Source organism: Borostomias antarcticus (assembly GCF_949987555.1).
Source record: "Borostomias antarcticus genome assembly, chromosome: 25".
Lineage (NCBI taxonomy): Eukaryota > Metazoa > Chordata > Actinopteri > Stomiiformes > Stomiidae > Borostomias > Borostomias antarcticus.
In genome coordinates, this window is record NC_140258.1 from 9796784 (window position 1) to 9822694 (window position 25911).

General features: G+C 45.9%; 1 protein-coding gene across 1 annotated transcript; it reads right to left on the minus strand.

Moving 5' to 3' along the window:
- Positions 1-1911: 1911 nt before the first annotated feature.
- Positions 1912-24562, minus strand: fbxw4 (F-box and WD repeat domain containing 4). The gene is made up of 9 exons (XM_084458667.1): positions 24232-24562; positions 23201-23296; positions 22531-22716; positions 22079-22208; positions 21547-21632; positions 9440-9505; positions 3850-3990; positions 2248-2389; positions 1912-2049 (listed from the first exon to the last, which is right to left on the minus strand). The coding sequence occupies exons 1-9, from the start codon at positions 24414-24416 to the stop codon at positions 1918-1920; spliced, it is 1164 nt and encodes a 387-aa protein (XP_084314793.1). The 5' UTR covers positions 24417-24562; the 3' UTR covers positions 1912-1917.
- Positions 24563-25911: the final 1349 nt, after the last annotated feature.

A 25911-nucleotide genomic window follows, 5' to 3' on the forward strand; every position in this document is an offset into this window, starting at 1 on the left:
ATACCAGAAATTCCCTTCCTGCCTGGGTGTGTGCGATGTGTGTGGATTCTTTAGGTGTGATGAGGTGTACCACAAATACCCTTCCTGCGACCCCGCCTCCCAACCCCCCGCCTCCCAACCCCCCCTCCTCCACACCACCCCTGTCCCACCAGGAGGTCTTCATTTCAACCTTTTCCCGAGAAGGGGGTAGGTGTGTGTGTGTGGTTGCAGAAAGGCGAGGGATGACTGTGACCGACCTTGTGACCGTGCCTCAGATGGCAGCACTGCATCTTGGGTACAGAGTTCTGTGGTTTGGAGACACTTTAGGTCTGCGACATCCTCGTTGCCGTCATTCTTATCATCAACTGTCGGTTCCAACCACTCAATTCACACCTTGTTCCACAGTATCCACAAGGCTTGCTTCTCACTATAATCATCATCAACTACCATCAATGTCAACCACTTAACCCTACAGTACCACAGCTCATAGATCCACACCCAGCCCACAACAAAACACTGGACTGGCATGCATCTGAGCTTGACTGGTTCCCCTCCCTGAACCCCTATGATTAATTCAGCCATCTAGGGTCCCTAGGGGCCACATCTCCTGCATGATTGTGCAATGTCTGTATGCAGCCTGGCTATTCCTATTATCTCCCCTTGACTTATATTAGCTAATGGACGGCCCCATGTTGCATTATGATCTAATATATACCATTAATGGCCAACAAGGAGGGTCTCTCGCAGAGTTCAGAGTGGAGAATCCCCCTGCAAGCGCAAAACACACACACACAAACACACACACACACACACGCACAAGCAAACACACACACACGCACACAAACACCTGCCTGCACTAATAACATGACATCTCTCCTCTCGGCTACAACAGAGAGAGTACCAGGTGTACGGTATCAGGGGTTTGTATATAGTTCAATAACTTTGATATGCCAGATGTGCGTGTATATATTTTATCTATGTCCGTCAAACGGATCCTTACATTGTAAAAGATGGATTTGCAGGTCACACACTTCAATCCCTGGATCTGTCTGATCTCAGGTGGAGGGGTCAGATGGATGTAAACCCAAACATGACGTTTCCACAGAGATGTTGAGGTTATTGTCAAACGGGCTAATGTGGCTTGATCCCTTCAAAGCATCAGAGCAGATCCTCAGCCACTCAGAGTGTGAGGTGGAACCTGCGTCCTGTGTGTTCCTCAGTAGTCATCCATGGCTTTAGGCCCTATGTATGTGTGTGTGTGTGTGTGTGTGTGAGAGAGATAGTATATGAGTGTGTGTTTAAGAGTGTGTGTGTTAGCCTCAAGGCCAATGGATAAGTCCTTTAACAGCAGGTTGAAGCATGCTCCCAAGTCCATGAGCTGTGTTGCCCCAGCAAAGACACATATAAGGGTAAGTATGGGGTTATGGGTAACTTCACAGTGTTTTGCAGGGGGTAGGTCAAACTGGAAACTGGGAGGGATAGTGTTTGTATACGAACATCTCCCACCCCTTCTGACCGTGTTTGAGAATTCAATCTCTAATCAGTAGAAGTACCATCGTAGCACTCCAGATAAACCCAGTTTTAATCTAGTACTATTTTATCTATACTTGAGAACCCCGTATTTGATATATCATTCAAACTACAAATGATATATTTAAGTGTGTGCTGAACAAGTGAATTTTTTGTGTGAAAAATGTATTTTTTTGTCAGAATAAAACCCTTGAGATGTACCATCTTGTTTTCGAGAGTGCCCTAACAAAGGACAAAAAATATACACAACGTAAGATAATATGCAACAAAAAACAAAAGGTTAAAGTTACAATGACACTAATTCTAAAACTAGCCTATATTATGTTTTGAACTGAACTCAGATTTCAATAAAGGAAGAAATTGCTTATCAATACACAAATTGCTTTATTGTGGTTAATGGGAGCTGTGTCATCTGCAGGGCTGGGGCCCCTGTCTGAAGTCCAGAGCGTGGAGGGCCGTGGCGAGGGCCGCGTACAGGTGAGAGGTGCTGAACCGCAGGCAGTACACTGGGCTGCTCACAGCTGAAGTCAGCTGGAATGTCTGGATCAGGGGAAAGAGGTCATAGTTCATTTGTTTGCATTAATACACACGCACGCAGGCACGCGGCTGCACACACAGAGGTACAATGCACACGCGCAGAATGTAGGAGAAAACACACGTTGTACACTATGAGCGAATACACACATACACTGAATACACACATACACTGAACACACACATGCGCGCGCACTCACACACCTGTAAGCAGTGGGTCTGCCGTTTGTCCCAGAGCCGGATGACACCGTAGTAGGAGGAGCCACTGGCGATCATGTGATTCCCGTCAGTCTGGATGCAGTAGAGTGCACTGTCGTGAGGCTCCTCCCACTCCATGACACACTTCCTGTTGGTGATAAGGAAATTACATCGGATCAAGTATATTCTGTAGTTTTATTTTACTCATCATACCTCCACTGCTGAATGATTCTGTAGTGACAGCACTGACTAAATGGCCTTTTGCTTAAGACAGGATGTGTGTGTGTGCGTGTATTTCAAATATTTTTTTTTGACCAAGGTCTGGCATGCATATGTGTGTGTGTGTTTGAGGTGAATTTTAATTATGTGTGTGCTTGGAGGAAGTGTGTGTGTATTTGTTTCATAAGCATGTTGAAACTTCATCTGTTGTTCATATGAAGGGGTAGGGTAGAGTTGTGGTGAGTAGGAGGTGGTGGTTGAGGGGAAGTATTTTCGGGATTCTGCCAATAGAGATCGATCCTCCATTAGAGGACTCATCAATAAGTGATGGAGGGGGAATGGGAGCAGACAGCAGGGCAGCAGAGATGTCTGGAGTGGAGTAACACACACACGCACACGCACACACACACACACACACACACACACACACACACACACACACACACACACACACACACACACACACTGTTCTCCTAATTTTAGAAATCTAATACGGGCAAGGTCACTCACTGTCACTTTGTCCTCAAGTATAGGAAAACACCAGATGTAACTACATATAGCTCAGATAATACCACACTCAAATGGATGCCACCGTTGGTGTTGAAAATGGCTAAACCCCACTTGTTTTATGAAACCACGTGAAACACGTTAAAAATAGTTGAAAGACATTTAGATATAAATATTATGTTCACCCTTTTTCTCATTTATTTACACCGGCCAGTAACACCCAAGTGGCCTCAACTGATTTTTTTGTTTGTCTGTCAGCGGAAGCCCAACTTCCAGATGACCGGTCCTTCCTCACGGTCCCGGGGAGCCTTCTGGGTGCACCAACTGTGTAAATTATTGATGTCTAAAGAGGGACCCCCATCCCACCCCCATCCTCTGCTAACTCCCCAGAGCTATCTGCCAATCAGATCTTATTTGTGTTACTTGAGTGACCCCCCCCTGCTCCGACCACACCAAATATAATCCCCTACCCCACCCCAGCACAAACTAAATGGAAGCCCCCTTACCCCTCTCTCCTCTCTGGACCATGTCTAGCTGTTGCAGAGATTTGGGTGGGTCTGTGTCAATGTCCCACCAGTACTCTCTCAGGAAGATGAGAAAGTGTATGTCATATGTGTGTGTGTGTGTGTGTGTGTGTGTGTGTGTGAGAGAGACCATGATCCTGTCTGCTTTTTAAGGAATGCTAGGATGACTACAGTGGATACCTGAAGCAGACTGACAGACAGCCGTACAGACAATCATACAGACAGACAGACTTGCAGTGACAGACTGACAACCATACAGATGGACCGACAGATGACCATATATATTCAGACAGACAGACAGACAGACAGACAGACAGACAGACAGACAGACAGACAGACAGACGTCTGGCTGGCATACCTGGGGCTGAGGCGGAGGTCCCAGGAGCGGATGTATGTGTCATAGCCACAGGTGAGAAGCTGGAAAGGTGATTCGTACACCATGTCCAACACACCTGCACCCCGCCGGAAATCAGAGCCCAAACAGCACACACACTCACACCTGAGAGATGGAGAGAGAGAGAGATAGATAGTTAAAGGGAGGGGAAGCCCATAACCTTGGAAAAGGAGCATGTACATTCTGTTTTTTAACTACCACTCACCCCCCCCCGGCTACTAACCTATCCAATACAGGAAGTCCTTAGTGCTGCAGACGAGGATGTGAAGTGTTCATTTACACCCTTCAGCAACCATCCATAATCAATGAGCCTATACACTCATTGATGTACGGTGTGTCTTTCACATCTAAAGCAATATCTTCACCTGTTTCAAAGATCTTTGTGAGAGTCGATCCCCTCCTTTTCACATCTAAGGTGCGTGAGTGTATGAGAGAGTGTCTGTGTCATTGTGAGTCTATTGATACCCATAGGGTCTCTATCAATCTCTCTTTTCCCATGTGGTACTGGCTTCCTCGGACCACCTAGAGCAGATCAAAGTAAACGGCTCTGTATCTGAGAGTAGGCTCCGAGACAGATTACAGAGACCCCCGTGGTACAACACCATTAGGTATGGAAGCGTGTGCGCGTCTCGGTGAAAACGTGTGTGCTACTGCAAGATGGCATGTGAAAATGTGTGTGCTTATGGATGTGGGAAGGTGTGTGTGTGTGTGTGTGTTCTTGAGTGTGTGTGAGTGAGCAGCACCATGCTCTTGTGATCACAGAGCTCCGTTCCCTGGGCTCTGATTATTGGAGAATAACCTGCACTCAGCAGGGCGGATTATTGCAGAATAACTGTCTCTTTGTTGCGGTTTAATACCCTCCATGACCATGACTGTGTGCAACTTGCAGACCTTTGATACCTGCCCCTTAGCAACCATTTAAAGGAGGCCACCGGCCTTGGCAACCAAACACCCCACCCCTTTCGACTCGTGCCCCCCCCCCCCCCAATCGAAAAAAAAACAGGGCTGGACTAGTAATCCCCACAGCCTAACCCCAGGGGGCAATCTTATTGGACGAGGGCTTTCCCCACGGGGCGTCTTATTGGATGAGAGCTTTCTCAGCGCCAGGGTCTCATGACTAAGCCTTGGCCAATGGGGAGTCCATGATGAAGCTCTCTGTCCAGGTCTGCGTGTCTGTGTGGGGTAGCAGCCTCTCATTTTTTGCTCACGGCTAAAACCAAAAGCTTAATGCACGCCAGACAAAGAGAGCCTCGGTCGACCCGAAAGGACATGGCCGACTCATTCAGTACTCAATAGGGATGTCTTGTCGAGATCACAGCTCCTTGGCGCAACACCTAAAGGACACAATCAATTCATAACTCTGCCGCAAACTCTCTCGTCTCACAAACAAAGCAGTAAAAAAAGATGACTGTGAAGTCTTTCACTGGCCCTCAGAAAACGTCCAAAAGCACCAGTGAGAGACGAGCAAAAGCCAAATCCATAAAAGCGCTCTCGACATCTGTGCGGGGATCTTAAAGCCAGTAATAGCACTGTAGCCATGGGACGGCGAGTGGCAAAAGACAGCAGGGATTCTTAAATTGTTAGGTCACCACCTTTTATGAGGCCGCACAAGATTACAGGATGGAAGCATAGAGCGTGTAATCTGTCAGAATGACTGTATGTGCTTGTGAGCGCACTGCTGCAGTGTGATCTAACCAACGCGTGTCTGGGTCCACACCGTTGTCACATACCTGAGTACCAAACATGTCCTCATAATGCCTGAGTGTCAACCTTCATGGAGTTGGGTGTGTGAGATTGCAGGGACGAGTCATTCCTGTTACAATCCAGAGTGTACTCGTCAAAGATGCCTGGAATATATGATACACTTCTTACAAATTGAAGAGAACTGGCGAATATCAGTTATTTACAGGAAGAATGCAATTTTAAGAATATCTTGTTTTCAAACCTCTATGATTCTAGGACTACTGATATGACCAGAAAAAACACAGTTGCGGAGAAGCAGATATTGAAATCTGAGGGAAGTAAGTCATTGAAATCGGTTCATAGATTCCAAGAGTCATAAAACAGATACGGCCTATTACAGGTTAGCTAATGCATTTCTGGGGCGGCTTTACTGTCACGGCATGCCGTTGAGGGTGATCTCTCTGTTTGTCTAACATTTACACACATCGGAGTTCGAAGGTCAGTGAAAGACAAGAAAGGGACACTTGGGACGTGGTCAATCTGCAAAAGACATCACACGGGCAGTATAGCCAGGAGAAGAAACAGAGGAGTCAGGGACAAGAGAGGGCCTTTTCCTGGCCCCTTCAGAGACACTGTTCTCACACAAATGAGTCCAGTTCAGTCAAAATGTGTGACTTACTGTACTTATTCTTCTATCATGGCAAGGAATTGGAAATCAATTAAATGCAAGACTAATGGATAAAAAAAATTAAAAATAATCAGAACTTCCCAGCTTAGGAATTGTCAGTGCTGAGTTGACAGGGACCCAAGCTCTGCTGTTTGGGAGGGAGGGCAGACAGTCTGCCCTAGGGGGGAGAGACTTACTGATTGTTATGAGACGCTGCTGACTGTGTGACACACAGGGTGTAAGTCCTGATTTAAGCCTGTCTGGTCTCACTGCAGGAGTGAGGTTGGCTTTAAGGCCACACACACACACACACACACACACACACACACATGCACGCTCACACACAGACGCGCACGCACACGTGCACGTGCACACACACACACACACACACACACACACACACACACACGCACACACACACACACACACACACACACACTCTGTGAAAAGGGACCATTAATGAATTGACGGGCTCCTCAAAAAAAGAAGCCGAGGGCATTTTCTTCCTTGGTGTCGGAGGGGGGGGGGGGGGGGGGGGGGCTATAGAAAAGCAGGCGGGGGGGGGGTGGGGGGGGGGTGTAGCTCTTGTAAGGTTAAGTCTGAAGTCTAAACCAGGCACTGGGAAACCAGCTCTCCTGTGAAAGGCAGTCAGACAGGTAGAGAAAGAACCCTGCTGGGGTTTTCAGCCGCTAAAACAAACAGAAGGGAGCCACGCTGCAACCCCGCTGCACGTCCACCCAATTTAGCCCCCGAAGCCCCAAGATCTATCCGCAGGGGCGCAGGACTGCGGCCATGGAATGTGAGGGGTGTCCCCAACAATGCCCACCTTTAAATGTCACACGCGTTCTCTCGATAAGACAAAACAATACGGCGGCAATTTGTATAACAGAGCGACCTCCCCAATGCAGACATTTAACCCCGTCCTTTTCAGCGGCGGAATGTCAGGAATCCTGCCGATTGTGGAAAGGGGGACTTCCTTTTGACAGGAATCTCGGGAGGTTTTCTTTGATGCTTTTTTTTTTTTTTTCCTCCTCTGTTTAGCCATGAGCGAAGGCGGGCGTGAAAATGTTGGGGAGCCACTCCGAAAGGCACCACTTGTGTGGGATCTCCCTCTGTATGGCTGATCATAGGGTTTTTGTGCCAAAGACACAGAATTAATTGTGACAGAGGGGAGAATAGAAATGTGTTAAATTAAATTAAAATCAAAGCCACAATGGCTGAATGGGTGGAAGGTTCTATTGCCCCCTACCCTCCCTTCCTCGGGGTAAGTGGGGAGGTTTTCGACTTGCATGGCAACACTTGAAAGGGTCAACAAAGAGCAAGTGATTTCTAATGGGAAGGTGATAGAATGGTGGCACGTTTGTCATAAAGCAACAATGGTCTCTATTGACCATTCCGTGGAATGTTCATAATCGAAACAATAATACAAAGTTTACAGTGCAGTTTACTTGGACCAAGACATCGTTGCCCTAGTGACAGAAAGTTCCATTGGTTCCATTGAAAGACATCTACAAAGTCACAACCTTCTGATTGAACACCTACTGTACATTTTCCCCTGCAAGTCCATCTACTGGTTTCCTTTGAATATCCTGTCTTTCTATCCATTTCTGTCTCTTTCTCACTCCCTCCTTCTCCACCTTCTCTATTCCTTCATCTCACCCCTTTCCCTGAAAAACACAAGTGGAATCCGCTACCCGGTAAACGTATTTAGTCTCAGTCATGTCCGGTTGCTCTCCACTATTTTCCATAATGGGATGACAAATCCCATATCTTTACTGGAAATGATTGTTGTTGTTTTCCAAGTCCTAGTCCGATCCTAAGTGTGTCTGACGCAGCAGCTGTTGTCAATGTTGTGTTTGCTGCTGCAGGTGTAGCAGTATCTTGTTTAAGATGTTTAGCCTCTGATGTGCTTGCTATCAAAAGGACATGTGGTCGCCCTAATGCACAGGGTGTGGGGGTCGATGCTGGTAGTCTTTGGGCTAGAATGTGTGTGTGTGTGTGTGTGTGTGTATAGAGTTAATGGTGGTATGTCATGTGTGAGGATGTTTGTGGGGTTGCGAGGTGGAAGGTTATTATAGCAGTCTGAGGAGTATGTGTGTGTGTGTGTGTGTGTGTGAGAGAGAGAGAGTGAGCGTGTGTAGGCAATAAGGGTTAGTCTGAGGGGAGAAATATGCCCCTGATTGCCAGTGTGGTGTGCCCCCATAACCCCCAACCTGCACCCATCTGTGTGCGCCCAATCCCAGCTCTCAGCTGATTATCAGACAGGAAGTCACAGTGGGGGAGGGTGTGAGTCAACCATACAGTTACATGAATAGGCTGTAGTTCGACATGTAAGTCATAAACCTACTGTGCATGAGGAAATTACCTGAGTAGAGCCCAGAGTTGTTTTCTAACTCCACAACATGACCTAGAAAAGTCTTTTGCGAAAATGTTATCTGACACCAAACAAAAAAAAAAGCACCAAAAAAGCCCTGCAACACCTTGCGACCACAATTTTCCGAACACCTGCAACTCACCAATAACCCCCCCCCCCCCCCATCTCTTCAGCTTTCCCTCTCTTTCCCCAGCTCAAATTTCTATGTCATTTGGTGGCAGGAAGCCCCATTCTGTGTCTGGCCTCGCGCAAACGTGTCAGGGGTGTTTTAATTCACGGCAGGTAAAGCTGGGAATTACAGCGGCCTGTCATGGATGTATCAGATTTAAGCCCTGGCCTTTCACTGGGGATAGGAATTCACCCACCTAGGCCCCCTTTGAACTCCCCCACCGTTCAGAAAGGCTTCTTCAGAGAAAGAGATGGATGATGAAACTACGACTGTCATTACAGCTTGTTTCCACACTTTCCTTGCTGTGCGTGTGTGTGTGTGTGCGCGTGCGTGTGTGTCTGTGTGTGAATGGTTTGTGTGGAATCGTGATGTTTGGAATGTGTGTTGTGATGTGTGTGTCTGTCTGTCTGTGTGTATTGTCATTCGGAATGAAGTTAGCTTGTTTGGCATACGCTGGAGTGTGGTGGGTGTGTTGGTGTGTGTGAACTAATTTTGATGAATTCACCTTAGGAACTTTAGTTTGGACGTGTTTGAGTGTGATTATGGATATGTGTGTACGTGTTTGTAGAATAGTTATAAGTGTCTGCCTATGAGCGTAACCAGTATGTGTGTGTAGGTGTGCATGCGTGCGAGTGAGTCCACATGCCTGTGTTTCACTTACCGCTCCACATCCCAGATCCTCAGCGGTGCCGAGTTCTCACAGCAAGCCGTGCCCGTCACAAAGGAGCTACGTTCAAAAAACACAAGGAGGGGAAAAAAGAGGAGAGGGAACGTTGAGGGAAAACCATGAACGCCCCGCCAGAGTGACACACCCTCGACAACCCCTCGGTCCCAAACACATACGCATTGTTTCACAGCGGACAGAAGAAAAAGGGGGGAGAGAAAGTACAACACTTGTGATCCTTTGATTGGAGTGACAGGTCGGAATTAGTGGTCCGGGTGTGCATGGCGATGTATAGGGAGGGAAGGTGGGCGGGGGCGGGGAGGGGGGTGAAAGGAGGGGGGGGGTGGGGGCTGGGAGGGGGGTGAGGGGTGCAGTAGGCCCTGTGTAGAGGGTGGGGTGGCGACCAGGGGTGCGGGCCGGTAGGGGGGCTTCTGTCGAGCCCTGCCCATATCTCAGGGCTTAGGGCCCCCTGCTGGTTTGACTGACAGGGGGGAGGTCCGGTATTCACATACAGAGACATACCGAGAAAAAAAAACACACACACTATCTCTCTCTCTCACACACACACACACACATGCGCGCACACAATACAAATACACAGAAACAAACACCAGGGCAAGATGAGCTAATAGCACATCTCCTAATAGCACTTAGCGCTAAATAGTTAGCACAGTGGACACGATTTACAGTCTCCCCCGTGCCAGCCTCATTTAAACTGACAGGAGGGAAGGAAACAATTAACCCCTGCTGGGGTGGAGTGCCCTCGGAGAGCAGGCCAGGAGCTGTGGACCCTCAGGCACGTCAACCCCACTACCCCTTCTTTTGTTTTCTTGATCCTCCAACCTAATATGTTTTGAAACCTACAACCTATTTGGGTTTGAAATGCTTGGCCATTATGGTATTTTAAGTACAGTATTAGCAGGGCCACAAACTTACCAGCATACCCACAAATAAAAGACATTCAGCGATCTATCCCGAGTATCTGAGAGTGGAGGTGGATGCACTGTGGCGGCTGTTGGGAGAAATGCGAAAGCGACGGTAGCACTAGGCTACACCAAGTAAAACTAGCCCGGCAACTCTTTGGGAAATGATAACGAATGTGGAAAGAGAGTTTGTGGAGAAAGACAAGAAGCCAGTAAGCACACTGAATGAATGTAAACTTTTCGGTAACTCACTAGAGGTATGGCGATATGGTGGGTTCAGTGGAGGTGGAGGGCGCAGTGTGAACCAGTGTGTGCGTGTTGGTGGGGGGGGGGACGTCCAACCGATGCACAGGTGGCAGCTGTCAGGGCCCAAGCGAAGTGGCGGTGCCCGTTAGTGCCGGCTCTGGCCCCTTGTTAATTAGTGTTGGGTAAACTCATTTGTGCCTGATTGGCGAGATGGAGGGGGGGTGCCGCAGGGCGAGTATGTGCGTTGGCCCTGACCTCTGACCCTCACTGACACAGGATACAATAGGGTTAAGGTCACACACTCGCTCCCTGGCCCCTTATTACTCTCCATTACTCACATTACTCATCCTTCACTGGGCCCTGCTTGGGGGGGGGGGGGGGGGGGGGGTTCATGGGCAGTTTATTCATTGTATGCCCCCCCCCCTTTAAAAGGCCTGATCTGCAAGGCATGTACTGATATCATAGCCGCTAAGGTCAGAGCCCCCTCTCGCCTAATGTGGGACAGGCCTCGCTCGTCCCAATCACCTCTCTTGAGAACCTTGGTACCCCTGTCTCGACTGCCCCCCAACACTATTTCAGTGCCCCCACTGCCACGACCCCCATCGCTCTCCTCCTCTCCTCCCCAGTTCACTCCTCTCCTCCCTAGTCCAATCCTCTCCTCTCCAGTCCTCTCCTCCCTAGTCCTCTCCTCTCCTCTCATCATTAGGAGCATGCTGGGTCTCTGCTGCCGTTTGGGTAACCTCATCAGCTGGCTGCATTATCTAAGGGCCTGTGTGGCAGGGTCACACAAACTAACTCAGCTCCCGCTGGGAACCCAGCCAAACTGACACACACACACACACACACACACACACACACACACACACACACACACACACACACACACACACACACACACACACACACACACACACACACACACACACACACACACACACACACACACACACACACACACATAAGCAAGTGCAAACAGAAACACACACGTGACACATTCACACACATAGACTGAAGACATACACATACACACACACACACACACACACACACACACACACACACACACACACACACACACACACACACACACACACACACACACACACACACACACACACACACACACAGAGCCCCTGCTGGGAGATGAGCCCAACAGTACCAACATTGTTAGCTCCAAATCAACAACATGACCGCACAGGGTGCACCACGCTTTCCCAAGACCACCACAAACACGTTTCTTCAGAAGAGAAGTACACACTTTAATTCCTAGGTCCACATAATACATTTGATTAAACAATTTGAATTTAAGACAATTTGATTAGGATATAGCCTACCTGAATTCAGCTTTTAGAAGAAGGCTAGGTTTTTGGCTACTTCTTGTTTTAAATTGACAAACACATTCTCAGAAACAATGTTTATGCTGCCAAGAGAACACCAAAATGAAATTGAAAATTTAAGGAAAGAACTTAACCATGCAATTTTCCATATACACATACTGTATACAGTATAGCACCAATGGAGGTACTGTCTGTAATATTTTAAAATTTAGAGCAAAGATAACATTTCACACCTCTCCATACAAAACACGAAAATACATTTCTATGTAAGTAAAAACCATTTTACATGGCAAGCCTGCTTTAGATTATAATATACTTTTTGACAGAATGAGGGTTTGTCTTTTTTTCTACACCTCTCCTAATGGAGATCTCTGAAGAACCCATCTTGGGTCATAAACCTTGATGTGTGTCACAGAGCAAACAAAAGTGCTCTTCATCTAAACTTTTCACCCTCTGGTCTCTGGCTCTGCTATTTGTGTTCTAATGATATGTCCATCCTACCACAACTGAGTTTTACTGCTATTCTTTGGGGTCGAACGCCGAGTGGGACGGCACTTTCTGAACCTGTGTGTGTGTTTGTGTGTGGCTTTAGCATTTGGCTTGCATTGCTAGTCCACTGCACAAGTATACAATTTCCATGTGTGTCGGAGCTCAAGCTCACTAGCGAAAACTGAACAACGTAAAGGAGCAATTTACAAAAGAATGTAAGGAGTTTGAAGTTTGTATCATCTATGGTACTGTAGTTACGAAGTTCACGGCCAAATAAGCCTCTACTAAGATCCTATTCAAATGTTATTTGGAAAATGTATTTTTCATTAAATGGAACTGTAAAGAAAGGGCAATTTAGGAGAAAAGAAAAAAACTTGTATTATAACGTTAATAACTGACTTCAGACTTCGACTTTTTCTACGGCATAGGATGTCAATAGCAGTCCCAACGTTTGTGCAACTCATGAGCATTCCAAAGAGATCTGCCCAATGTTTCACCCATGAGGGAATAATACAAACAAAAAAACAAAAAAGCAAGTCACCAAGCATTTATCTAAATTTAGCCCCTGGGGCCAATTACAGAAGAATAGTCCAACCAGCAGAAACAAACGTACGGGAGAGGCCATGGGAATGTGGAGACATGGCTATGGACTCCAGGGGCGATTCGGCTATGGCCCCCTAGCTCCCCCTTCTCCCTCCATCTATCCCTCCTTACCCCCCCTCCGCCCCACCACCACCCTCCCAAAAAGAGCTTGTTAATTTGTTGCGCTTGACCCCAGTCTTTGTGCCCTGCGTGTATCTAGTTTGTAAAAAGTGCTTTTATCTGCTCCCTAAATATGTCTGAGCTCAAAGGGTTATGATGCTTTTATATCGGCCAGGAGGGGGGACAATGGCGAAGGGGGCTTGCGCTGACCCCCACTGACGCGAGCACACACACACACATGCGCGCACACACACGCACACACACACACACACACACACACACACACACACACACACACACACACACACACACTCTCTCTCTCTCTCTCTCTCTGACACACCCCTGGCCCCCAAGCCCAGTCCCCCACTACGTGCCCCCTCCCCCCTCCCCCCAGCACCCCCGCCTGGCCCTTTTGGCTTCTGTTTGTGTCCCCTCTGTCTGAGGTCACCGGGACAGCACCAGGGACATTCCACACACACAAGACCCTCTGCTCAGCCGGCTGGAACGGAACAGGGCAGCACAGAACAGGCCTGCCAACACGTAACACTGAAATTCACTAATAGAGAATAATAACCATAATTACTTACTGCTAAGGCTAACTGGCTAACAACAGAAAATGACTAGCTATAGATCATAACAATAGATGATGAGCACAGTGGTTTTGGGCCGAGAGTTAGAGTGGAGCACGACAGACAGGTCATAAATTGGGATTGGCCGCTGGTGTGCGAGTGGTTCACTTGAGTGATCAGAGACTCCGTTGTGTCCCTCGCTCTGCAAATGTAGTGGGAGTGACGCTCATTAGGATAATGTGACATGGGGAATACCAGAAGGCAGCAACATGGAAAGTAAATTCACGACAATAAGGGGTTTGGTGGTGGTTCACTAGGATGTATGCTGGTCTCACGCCAAATAGGATCACCGTTTGGCCAAAACAATTTAAACCAATCAAAATTGTAATTCCAAATCTCCTAAGGCCTATGTTGACAGTCCAAGTTAATTTGAATGCTACCCAATTTGAGTGCGACCTCATTACAAATTCATAGAATACTAGATATCTTTGAGAGAATGTCATGGTAAACTTTAATTTTCCCACACTATGAATTCCACTGAGGACAATCAATCAAAGAAATGACAGATAATCCAATATTGATTGACAATATTGAAAATACAGCAATAAAATCCATCATAGCAGACATGAAGACCATCATAATGACCTCATAAGAACTGAGCAGCAACACACAGCTACCAGAGAATGTACTGATGTTGAACTGCATGGCATCTTGATATGCATGAATGGTGTTCACGGTTTCTAATCCTGTCTTGTAACTTGCAATAAACTGCAGCAATATAATGTATACACAATAATCTCAGGTACACCTGAGACGTAGGAACACCTGCACGAGGCTGGTGTGTAATGAGAGGCTTTGTGAGGTGTGTGTGTTAATGTGTGTGTCGTTGAGTGCCATGTATAAGGTGCTCATCTGTATGTGTATAAGATGAAAGCACAATGAGTGTGAGATATCTTAAGTTTGTGTTTTCCATATATATATATTTCATGTGTGTGTGTATATCTGTTTGTGGTTGTGCATTCACCAGTGAGGTATGTCTGAAAGGTGTGTGTGAGGAATGTCTGAGGTGTGTGTGTGTGTGTGTCTGTGTGTGTGTGTGTCTGTGTGTGTGTGTAATGAGTGGCTTCAGAGGAGCTGTGATTATTCTCGCCTCCTGCCGTGCGGGTCCTCCGGCTCTGTGGGCCCCAGAGAAAGCGCCCTGTATTTAGCGTGTGGGAACGCACATTCTGCCCCCTTATCGCTGCATTGTTGCAGCCTCTCTCTTTTCTTCCCTTTTTTTTTTAACTAATTGAATTCTTGACTCCTGAGCCACAGGGCCGGCCTGAGAGAGACGAAAGAGAAAGACATGAATTTCAGGGTTTTTCTTGCGGTTGAGTGGGGCAGAGCAGTGGGGGTGAAATTGGAGTGTGGGGGTGCTGTTCGGTGGACGGGGACGGGGGACGGGGGGGTTGGGGCGTCACCCTGTACTTTGATACCGGGGGTCATAGGTCACCCCCTCCCCTCCGCGGTGAGAAAGTGGCAAATCGGGGCAGGTTTATCCAACAATCATTTTCCTTTGGAAACTTTCAAAGGCCTCTCGGACCCTGCTACATCTTTGTAGTTGTGCTTGAGGAATTCTAGACAAAACAACTCTGGCCCGAAAAACGCGCCCCCCTTTCTCATTTCACCTCAGGGTAGCTTCTCCCTCCACTGGCTTCCACCAGACCCCCCCACAGTCCTACCCCCCTCTTCTTTATCAGTGGTCAGTATACCCCCCCCACCCCCCCCAAACAAAACAGTACCACAGTACTCGGCGTACTTTGTACTCCTGGAAACTTTGGCGCGGAGTAATGGATCAATCTCATTAGCTCCTTGCGACCGAGTTTCAAAGTTTCTTTCTTATGGTGTGGGCCTTGGCTTGGTATGCCCCACACGATGGTGTGTCACTCTAGACCTCTCCCTTACCCACTGACTCCCAAAGAAATACAAGAACCTACAAATACACAACCCATCAAAACCAGAAAACTAAGAAGCACATCCAAAACAATAGTGAGGAGAAAAACTGGGAATGTGACATCCCATCATAATGATCCTTTGGTTTGAATCTCGCTATTCAAATCTCATCTAATGAGCAATGGCCTCGGCCACAGAAGTAACAAACTGAATTGGAAGTTGATGCGACGACTAATGCCAGCCCAGGAAACCCTATCAGCCGTGACTCTGTGCTCCCTCTCCCTGAGTGGTGACCTGCCACTGCAGCTCCAGCGGCCCAGACTCAACCTGTCCAGTCTTGTTGGCTGAGCCCTGTCTGCAGGCAACGCCTCAGTCAACTATTAACCACCTGCCCGCTTCCTTCTAATTCTGCTCTGCTCCCCAGACAATGTACCCATGAGAGAGGGAGAGTGCGCTGGAGGTGGGAGAGGGGGAGAGAGAGAGAAAGAGGTGTAGATAGGAGGAGAGGGAGAGAAAAAGAAACATAAGGACCTATGACACTAGACCACTATGATCCGGATGGACTAGATCCACATCGGTCCCTGTCCAGGGACTCCCGTCGTTCTTGCTTTCACGCTGCTAGTTGCTTTTTGTCGGCCACTTGCGTTCTAGATTGCCCTCGCACCAGTAGATTAGGACAGCATGGGAACGGTTTAGCAACAATTCCAAACACTCCTCTTCAGTTATGGTGATGAAGCTATATTAATGTTGTTTTAAGTTAACGTGTGCTGCTTAGCAATAGACGCTTACTGTGGTGAAGTCATCTGCACCATTCCGCTACAGACCACCTCCCCAGCAGGTCTGCTGGACACATCCAGGACGGTCTGCTAGGTTTCACACTCATGCTTCACACTGGAGAAGACCAATGCAGTGCAGGTCACGTTTTGCCAGTGTCAAAGGTACCATAGAGAGAGCAAGAGAGAGAGAGAAGAGAGATGGAGATGGTCAACACTCCTCTCAAAGTAAAATTTTCAAGATTTCAAATTTAAATTGCACTCTCAGTGAAGTGTGAGGGTGAAGACAGCCACAAAATGACAGCCACCATGCTCCTCTCATGCTGTACATAACATCTGCCTGTCGGAAACCAGTCCTAAAAATACCCTCCAAAACAGCAGATAAGTCTGGCCTTCAAAAGCCACCCACACCATTTGAGACCATATCTCTGACCAAACCTCCTACCGAGCCCAATCACATTTCAATAACCCTCCTCCAATGTGATGCCTGCCTTGGGACATGATTCAGTATCACCCAGTATGGCGTGGTGGAAAAATCTATTTGATCGAGAAAAGCAATCTTGAGGAAAAGGCCATGGCCAGAGCCTGCTGCTGGGATCAATCTCCTTCCACGCAAGCATGGACCAAGACGGACCCTCGCCTCGGCCTTGGCATTTCACAGCAGCAACAATACAGCTCACTAATAGACCTTGAGATGATATTCACTGGAAAACGGGAGAGGGAGATGGAAAGAAAGAGGCAGACAACTGGGGGAGGGAGATGATTTGAGGGAGGTAGGGCATGGAGGAGGAGGAGAAACATATCCACCAACTGTGTTTTAAGCAAAACACGTTACAGTATATCTACATGTATTGTCTCGTCCCTGCACCGTCCAATGTTGTCTCCATGTTATGCACCATGACCAAAAGCAAGTTCCTAGTACAGTACTGTATGTTGAAAAACTGCATGGCAATAAAACAAATTCTGATTCAGATTCAATCTCTCCTGTTTCTAGCTAGCTTTTCAAAATCTAGCCTTATCTTTTAGTTAATCTTAATATGAAAAATGAATATGTTGATTTAACACAGCCCGTTGCTCCAGCTATTGTAGCAAGAAAATAAATCCCCATTCTTAGGAAAATCACGACAGAGAGTAGGTCAAAGTATGCTGCCATGTTTCATAAAGCCTTATTTACATAGAGATTATATTGCCGTATTGAAAACCCCTCAATTTTATTTTTTTGTTTACACTGAACCAAAGAAAGCCAGCATAATATGTGATTTTAGATAACATGTCGGCATTCCAGAATTGAGAGGAATGCCCACTCGCTAGCTGCATTTATGTGCCCGAGCCCGGTTTAAACCCTGAATTGTCTCAGTAAACTGTCTGTTTACTATTTGTTTGAATGAGAACAGTCTGTTCAGAAGTACATGCAGGATAGGCTATTGAATGGTCTAGCCTCTCGCCGTAGAAAACCCAACGCTGATAGGCTACATTTAAAATCATAACCTTTAATTGACTGGTGATAAAAACAGAATTGACATAAGGAATTAACAATCAGACTTTGCGGATTACAGAGAAATTTGAATGACAGAAATCTGTTCGGAATTACGCACAGGACGTTGCGCAACAAGGAAGTGAAACTGCTTAGTATTTGGATCGCAAAAAACAAGGATGAGCCCACAGTACCACAGAGCGCAACAGAGTGCCTACTTTTTGGGGGGCTTTAGTTCAGCAAATTAATGTCGCCTACAGGTACAATCACTTCACTGACATTTCAGAAAATCCTTATATAAAGAGTTTTAGGTAACATTATATTAAGGTCCTCTTATTAAGCATTAATTAATAGGTAATAAAGTCCTCATACAATGCTTATTAATATTATTATGTGTTATTAACATTAATGTGTTAAAGGAGTAGTAAAGGGAAAATGCATGTTTAGCCCTGTTTTAAGGTTACTTATGATCATATACAATGGTTCAGATCAAAACGTTGACAAAACTAGCACTTTTGAGAAAGTCTGATAATTGCTCTACCACTGTTTTGGTCATACAATGGATGTGGGTGGGCACCAAGGTTACAATAGTTTTGCTTTTTTCATTAGTTTTTATTTTTATATCGTTTTAACTTTTTGTTTTCAATTTCAGTTTAGTTTTGATTCGTTTTAAAGCAGGTTTGCTAGTTTAGTTTATTTTTTGAAAATGCTAAAGTTTTAATTTAGTTGTTATTAGTTTCAATATTAGTATTAGTTTTTTTTTTCTTCTGCGCTAGCCTTGTGAGACCATCCTGATCTTGTGAGCTCACGTTATTTCACTCTGTGTGAAACAAACCATCTCTCTCCCTTCCCCACACTTAGTGGAAGGCATCGGCTACTGTAGCTCAACTGTCCTTAAAATAGCGTTTAACAAACTTTTCCGGAGTGGCTCACTGGGTCAACAAATGTCAAACTGACCCACAATGCTATGCGATGCTTGTTAACTTGCCTGATGTAATAACAACTGTGAAGAGGATTAGATGTTTTGCGCTGGCAAAGCTTTTGATACCCAGCTCACCTGAAACACCTGCACTTACTTCCAAACAACCTCACCATGATATTCTGCATGTTTTGGCAGACAGTCATGCAGTGAAAGATATAGTACGATACAGCAAAAAATGTTGGTTTGAAAAGCCTCAAACACAGCAACCTGGCAGTTGGCCGACTGCATTTGACTGCTCTTGACCATTCCTTGGCCTGAGTCGGCCAGAAATTAACATCACTATCATATAACTATCATAATGAGGGGGTATCCACACGGTTGTTCACACTTCACCTGGACAGCTCTTTCGGAACCTGCATGAAAGCAGAGGCTTTGAAACAATTAACTGTAATTAATAATTGTAATTAACATAATTCCAACTCAAAATTATAGTGCATTAATCATATATCATTAACTAGTACCTCACAATGTGAATCACATTTTTATTGCCTTTTAATAGCCTACACAAATATCTATCATTCCTTTATATCCAGACCTGCTTCCTGCCCAAGGAAACAGTGACCTTAACTGAGGGGTGCATAAAATGAATGATTCAGGCTACTTGTAAGCTTGGGTAAGTGTGACCGATGGCCAGAAGATGAGTCCAGCCTCTCTCATTTAGCTCCACCGTGGGCCGGGGAGGGATTCCCACCAAGCTGAGCTGAGCTGGTCAGACACCCGCTGTTTTCACTTGACTGTCGGGTTGCTGTGTTCTGGGCAGCTTTAAGCAGTCTCCTCCAGTTCCAAACGACGACTGAAAACAAAAAGCTAACTCCTGCCTGGAACATCATTCCTGCCAAACGTCCTTTTCTGTATCAATGTTGGCAGCTTTCATCTCCCAAGTTGAAGGGTTGATTTGTTTTGAGGAGGCTAGATGGGTTTATAAGTTTATCAGTTAGTTGACACCTCCATTCCACAGGACTTTTAATTAACCAGCCAGTTGGTCAGTGTGTTAAAGGAGCAGGTTCCATTATGAGGGAGCAGCAGGCTGAGGCACGGCTGCTATTTCAGCCAGCAAATTGGAGAATTAATGATGTGGATAATCGGCCTGTACCCTCAGATCTGGGTAGACAGGCTGGGCAACCGGGGATAGGAGTGTGTGCATGCGTGGGAGTGTATAATGTAGGAGTGTTTATGTGTTTATGAGTGTATACAAAGAAAAACAGTTGTGTGTTTGTGTGTAAAATCTAAGTGGCATGGTTTATGGAGTGCATACTAGTATACAGAGAGAAACATTGGTAACAACCAGTATCAATGCTGGCACTACTCAGGGTCTCTAGAGTAGATATATACTGTATGTCCAAAATAAGGGTCTGCCATCCAAATAAAGTGTTAGCCAGTCATGAATTTGAGCAATCCTTCTAGTATTATGGAGCTGACCCGGGCCTCCCTTACAGCCTGGATGAGCAGCTCTCCCTGTGGCCGTGACTAAAAGTGTTTCCACTCAGCTGCCTCTCTACCGGGCCTGGGGCAGGTGGTGAAGCTGGGATACTGTTACAGCCGTGTGCGTCTGCCTGTGTCATTATGTGTGTGTGTGTGTGTGTGTGTGTCAGTGTGTATGTGTGTGTATCATTAAGTGTGTGGGTGTGAACATGGCTGAGAAATCAAAGGAGCTCCAATTGCAACCCTGCCTCGCCATGATATCCTGTGTTATCCAGGACACCTCTCTAGCCTCCTTCGATTCTTTACACTTTCAAACCAATATGAGACAAATATGTTAGCCTTTATTTTTTGGTTTCAAAAGACAACAAGTATGTGGTTGTGTTTCATTGTCATATTGTGGTATAATATACACACATCCAATTCACACATCCAACAAATCCTGTTTTATATCCAATTATTCTGTTTTATAGAACGGGTAGTTGCGACCTCACAATCTGATTGGTTAAGAGAAGGTATATATTCATCATATACTACAGGTAAAGCCTCTTTACAATTATATTTGAGTTATTACTGCGCCACATAGCTAGCTTTCTTTCTTTTTTCAAAATATTTATTTAAGATTTAGTCCATTTTCACCTAATTTGGTTGCCGACCTATTTTCCAACTGTCCGCTGTTGCTGCTGTGGAGGGTCCGTTGCACAAGCCCGCAGTCTGCAATCCAGAAGAGAAAACCAGCTACCTGACTCTCTCAAGCCGGACCGGGATTGACAATTTCCAGCCGCCCAATATCATCAAAGGTAGCACTAGCCCACATGGACGTGTGGCCTCTAAATCTGGCAACACTGCCAACGCAAACCCCTCAAAGCAGAGGGCTGTTTGCAGGGGAGGAAGCGGAGAATTCAGACTCGTTGCATTGCGGCGATGTCTCGGAAATAATACTATGAAAAGTAGGTCTATATTTGCTCAGAGTCCAGAGAAAGTTGTGGTTCGGTCTGGATCCGGACCGGAGTCCGAACTTTGAGGATGGATGACGTAACTGCTGTATAAAACAATAACTCACTCGAGGGTTGTGATATATCTCGCCAATATACCACAGACTACGCTGGCCAACGGCACAACCCATGTTATATTGGCAACATACCACAACGTATCAGGAGTTATTGCTTTAAAATGCCATGAGGGCAGGAATCTATTGTTGGAGCGTTCATCTATGTTGTTAACTATAGTAGAGTGCGGTGTTTGGGCATTTTCTTACCTCAGTGTAGGACTAATAGCCACGGACCACACCCTGTCATACAAGGGGATCGTATAATGGGGGCGGTTGGATGACAATGTCCAAATCTAGAGGAAAAATGGCAATAAAAATACTGAATATAAATACTTTTCAATATGTAATTTAACCCTCATAATCTATGCCACAGGATGAAACACATAGAGGATATGAAAGCACTCTACTGGCCTTTGATACACATGAACACACACATGAACACACACATGGGCCTGAGATGCAATCAGTTGAGCTTACCAAAGCCTCACAGATCAATGCATCTGATGTAGCCAGAAAAAATACTCTGATAGACCAAATACTCAATGTTTGCAGTGTAGTTTGGACATTGGGAATCTCTTATGTTCTGTAGCTGCAGGGTAAGTACTTATTGTAAGTTGCTTTGGCGTAAGATAAATATCTAAAATGTAAATGGTAATAAACATAAGAAATATTAGCATTACGCTAACCATTAACTGAGATCTGTGTTAGCATGAAGGGTCTGCATGTTAGCATGCCTCACCCGGGCTGTCTTGTCTCTGGAGCCACTGACGATTAGCCCTCCTCTGCAGTCCAGGCAGTTCACTTCCTGGTTGTGACCCGAGTATTCCACAGAGACGCCACTCCTGTGATGGACAAGGATCTTCCCATCACTGATAATGGAAAGATAACAAATGTTCATGATCAAATAATGTTCGATCAGATACATAAAATGACAAGAATTACTTCAGATGTTTCTCAAATGAGAAGCCTTTAGCCTTCAGAGGCGTTCTTAACAGTCATGCCTTCAGCTGACAGCATATCTGGGCTTCAGTAATGCTACCATGGGAAGCTTATAGTCAACAACCCACAGGGTGATTGCTCCACAACACAACAGGCATAAAATAGAGAGAATGTTACGAGGGACTTCACCAAATACATATAGTGATTTTATTCCTTTCAGCATTTGTCATAAAGTTGAACTTCTTGAGCTACCTTCCTCCGCTCACAAGGTGTGTGTCCGTAACAACGAAGCGACACACATCATCCTGGTGCCCTGAGAACACAGCCAATGGGCTGCGCAGGAGCTTCCCCCTGTCCTGCTGAAGACGGTACGCTCCGATGTCCGCAGCCTGAGACAGATACAGCACATCTCCGTTCAGCTGGATCCATGGCAGCAAGCTGTAGGGGCAACACAATCACGAGAATGGAAATGAACGTTACATACTGTATGGTTTTGTACAGTAAGGGTTTGGGCTTACAGGCGACAGAGCAATGAAGAATGGAGGGAGTTTCAGTTTCAGTAATGAAACCTTTCAATTTCACTTTCAGTTTTAGTAATGAAACTGGCTGAGTAGTAGTCAGTAGCACACCCTGAAATGAACACTTTTTAAAGTTATCTTGGGATATAGACTTACCCAAACTGTCTGGATAGTGAGTACTTATATACTGTAATGTTTTCAAACCTAAAACTACACAAGTTTCTTTCAGATACTATTTCTCAATGCAAAAACCTAACTCTGACTTGTGGCTTAAATGCCCTTTATAAAGCAATTGATTTGATTGTCCGCCCATACTGCCATTGGCATGTCATTTGTCAATCCTTGTAAAATATTGTTCAGTGAGACTAGGCTTCAGATGTGGCAGGAGGCCGAAGCACACTCACTTGATCTTCCATTTGAGTAAGGCCTGCTTTCTACACACCCCATGGTACCAGTTCTGAGACACCTTCACTCTCTCTTTCAGTGGGATGTGGGGATACCTGTAAGAAAAACATAGTTGCTATGGTAATGGGGTTACATACAACTCTAAGAGCATTTGGGATATCAATTCCAGCCTTGCTCATTATCACACTGAATATCATATATGGTTTAAATTAAAGTTAAAACACCTCCATAACAATGCTATTTCTATGCAATATACAAAGAATAACCAGCTATAAAACAAATCTGTGAGTGACACAAGCCAGACTTGTCTGATTTGACAGGGTTTGAACCCAGCAGCAGCTGACATGAAGCATATGCATTCACATGTGTTGAGGAGCCCTGTGCCAGAGGGGGTGACCACAGCCTGCAGGAAACAGCCTGCTCATCTCACAGCTAGCTGAGGGATGTGGAGCCCCGTAGCTCTCAGCAGGAAGGCCACGTTCAATTACAGTAGCCTCAGTCTACACCTCAGAAGAGACAGCGCGTGGTTTGATTAGAATGGGAAACTGTGGTGCCAGAATGGCTCTGGTCCAAACTGCCATGTTGCCACTGGAATCACCCAGTCACTGCCAGTCTTGACAGAAACATAGGTTGTGAGAATTGTGGATCACACGTGTTTGCAGTATCTAAACTGTATGCCATTCTGGAATTAAAATAAATATGCTTATGATACACTATTGAAAACTGAACACACAATGCCATTCTCATGAAATGTGAGATAACAGGCTAGGACGCATGTCACTGAAGGTCTCGCAGGTTATAGGTTCAGTAACGTTACATAGGCCTACTCAAAATTGTTGTCAATGTGTACAATTGTGTATTTCTATGGCTCAAGTGTCTGTGTTTAGCCTACATTATATCCTAGGTCATGCAATTCCTACAGCTACGGAATGAGAGCATGTCAGGCAACATTGTTGCCAGATTCTTCAACCTCGTAAACATGATGATGTAAACATGACGGGTGAGCTGAAAACACCATCGAAAGTCTTACAAGTCTCTTCCTTGTCGTGTAATTCCAGTGTTAATGAACTCTTTCGCTATCTTCCTCCATACTTGGTCACGGGTGGAAAAAATGTAAAATGTTTTGCAAACTTGAGAAAGGCGACTCAAAGACTTGTAGTCCAAATACGACAGAATGTGGTAGAGGACATCCTCTGGCAGCTGTAACATCAACATTTAGTTCTTTGAGAAGGTTGCTCTTCTCGCTTTATGTACGCTATCTTGTGTTTTTCTCTAGTAGGTGTATTGCTTCTTCTACTTCTTAAAATAGGTTTTGTTGATAGCGACAGACAATAATATTCCATGTTTTCAGAACGCGTGCACACAAGCAATACAGGAAGCCATCCCAAGACTGACAGCTGATCACGTGGTGACGTGACGTGATGACGTCACATTATAAGCACTAGCCGGTAAACAATATTGGATTAAAACGGATTGATAATAACTTCGGCTGTATGACTACAACATTTGGTTGTTTGTGAAATTTCATACCAGTATGGAACATCGCTATCAAAAAGCATGACACCAAAATGGAATGCATGGAGTTTACCCACAGAGCATTTAAGGGAAGCCGGTGCTGGATGGGGCTGCATAAAATAAAACTAACCAGGAATATCATAATATTATATATATATATATATGATATAGCCTAGTTGCTAATTACCTCCGCCCAGCGACAGCGCAGGTGGCGTGCGTGTGTGCGCGCGCGCGTTTATTAGTAGGATTACGCAAAAACTACTGGACCGATTTTCACAAACTCAGTCGAATGGTCCAATTGAGAACCCATTACATTTTGGAGCAGATCCGAAGCACGGTTCGGGTCCACGGGCAGCCCAAACACATTCACCTCTAGGATACTCATTTTTTGAACCAGGATTACGCCAAAAACTGCCTGACCGATTTTAGGTGGAGGGTGTATGGGCCAATTTACAGTACTCTTACATTTTGGAGCGGATCCGAATCACGGGTCGGGTCCACAGGCCGCCCAAACACAGACGGACTGCCCATTCAGTTCCATTCAGGATTACGCAAACACTACCTAACCGATTTATATGAAACTCGGTAAACGGGTATCATGGGTCACCTTAGAACCCATTACATTTTGGAGCAGATTTGAATCACGGGCAGGTGATTCAGATCTGCAAAACTTAGAACAAAGCCAGCTCCCTGGGTGGGGGTGCAAGAGGTCAGGACACGGGGTTTGGACTGAGGGTACGGGGGGAGAGCCGGGAGTGATCTGAACAAACCCCCGCCAACTGCGACCTGAGGGGGCGCCACAGAGCCGTCCTAATGGCCGCCCATTCATCACCTCCATTCATTTTTTGGAATTAGGCTCAGGAGCGACCCCCCCCCCCCCCCCATTCATTGTCAAAGAGAGGGATTGAAGCAGCCATATCTCAACATGGGAAGGTCACAGAGACACAGGGTTTGGACCGGCATAAAGCTCTTGACCTAACAAATGCAACACCAAAAACATGTACTGCTCACGTGCACGTGCACACACACACAGAGCCACGAAATGTATTCATGGACGGAAGTCTGTGCTCACTGAGCACCATTTCTAGTTTGAGGAATGAATCACACTAGTTCAGAGCATACCAATTTACCCAGGCCCCTTTATGCTTTGGTCGTTGTATGTCGTGCCCCCCCCCATTTGAGTGTCTATTGTTAT

Bases quoted from the DNA above. Each gene is read 5' to 3' on its own strand.
- fbxw4 (XM_084458667.1), bottom strand. From the start codon at position 24,416: ATGTTGATGTTACAGCTGCCAGAGGATGTCCTCTACCACATTCTGTCG. The intron at 21,633-22,078 runs GTGAGGCATGCT...TTTTTCCTCTAG, and splicing joins CCAGAGACAAGACAGCCCGG to ATTTGGACATTGTCATCCAA. The intron at 3,991-9,439 runs GTAAGTGAAACA...TCCATCTCTCAG, and splicing joins AGGATCTGGGATGTGGAGCG to GTGTGAGTGTGTGTGCTGTT.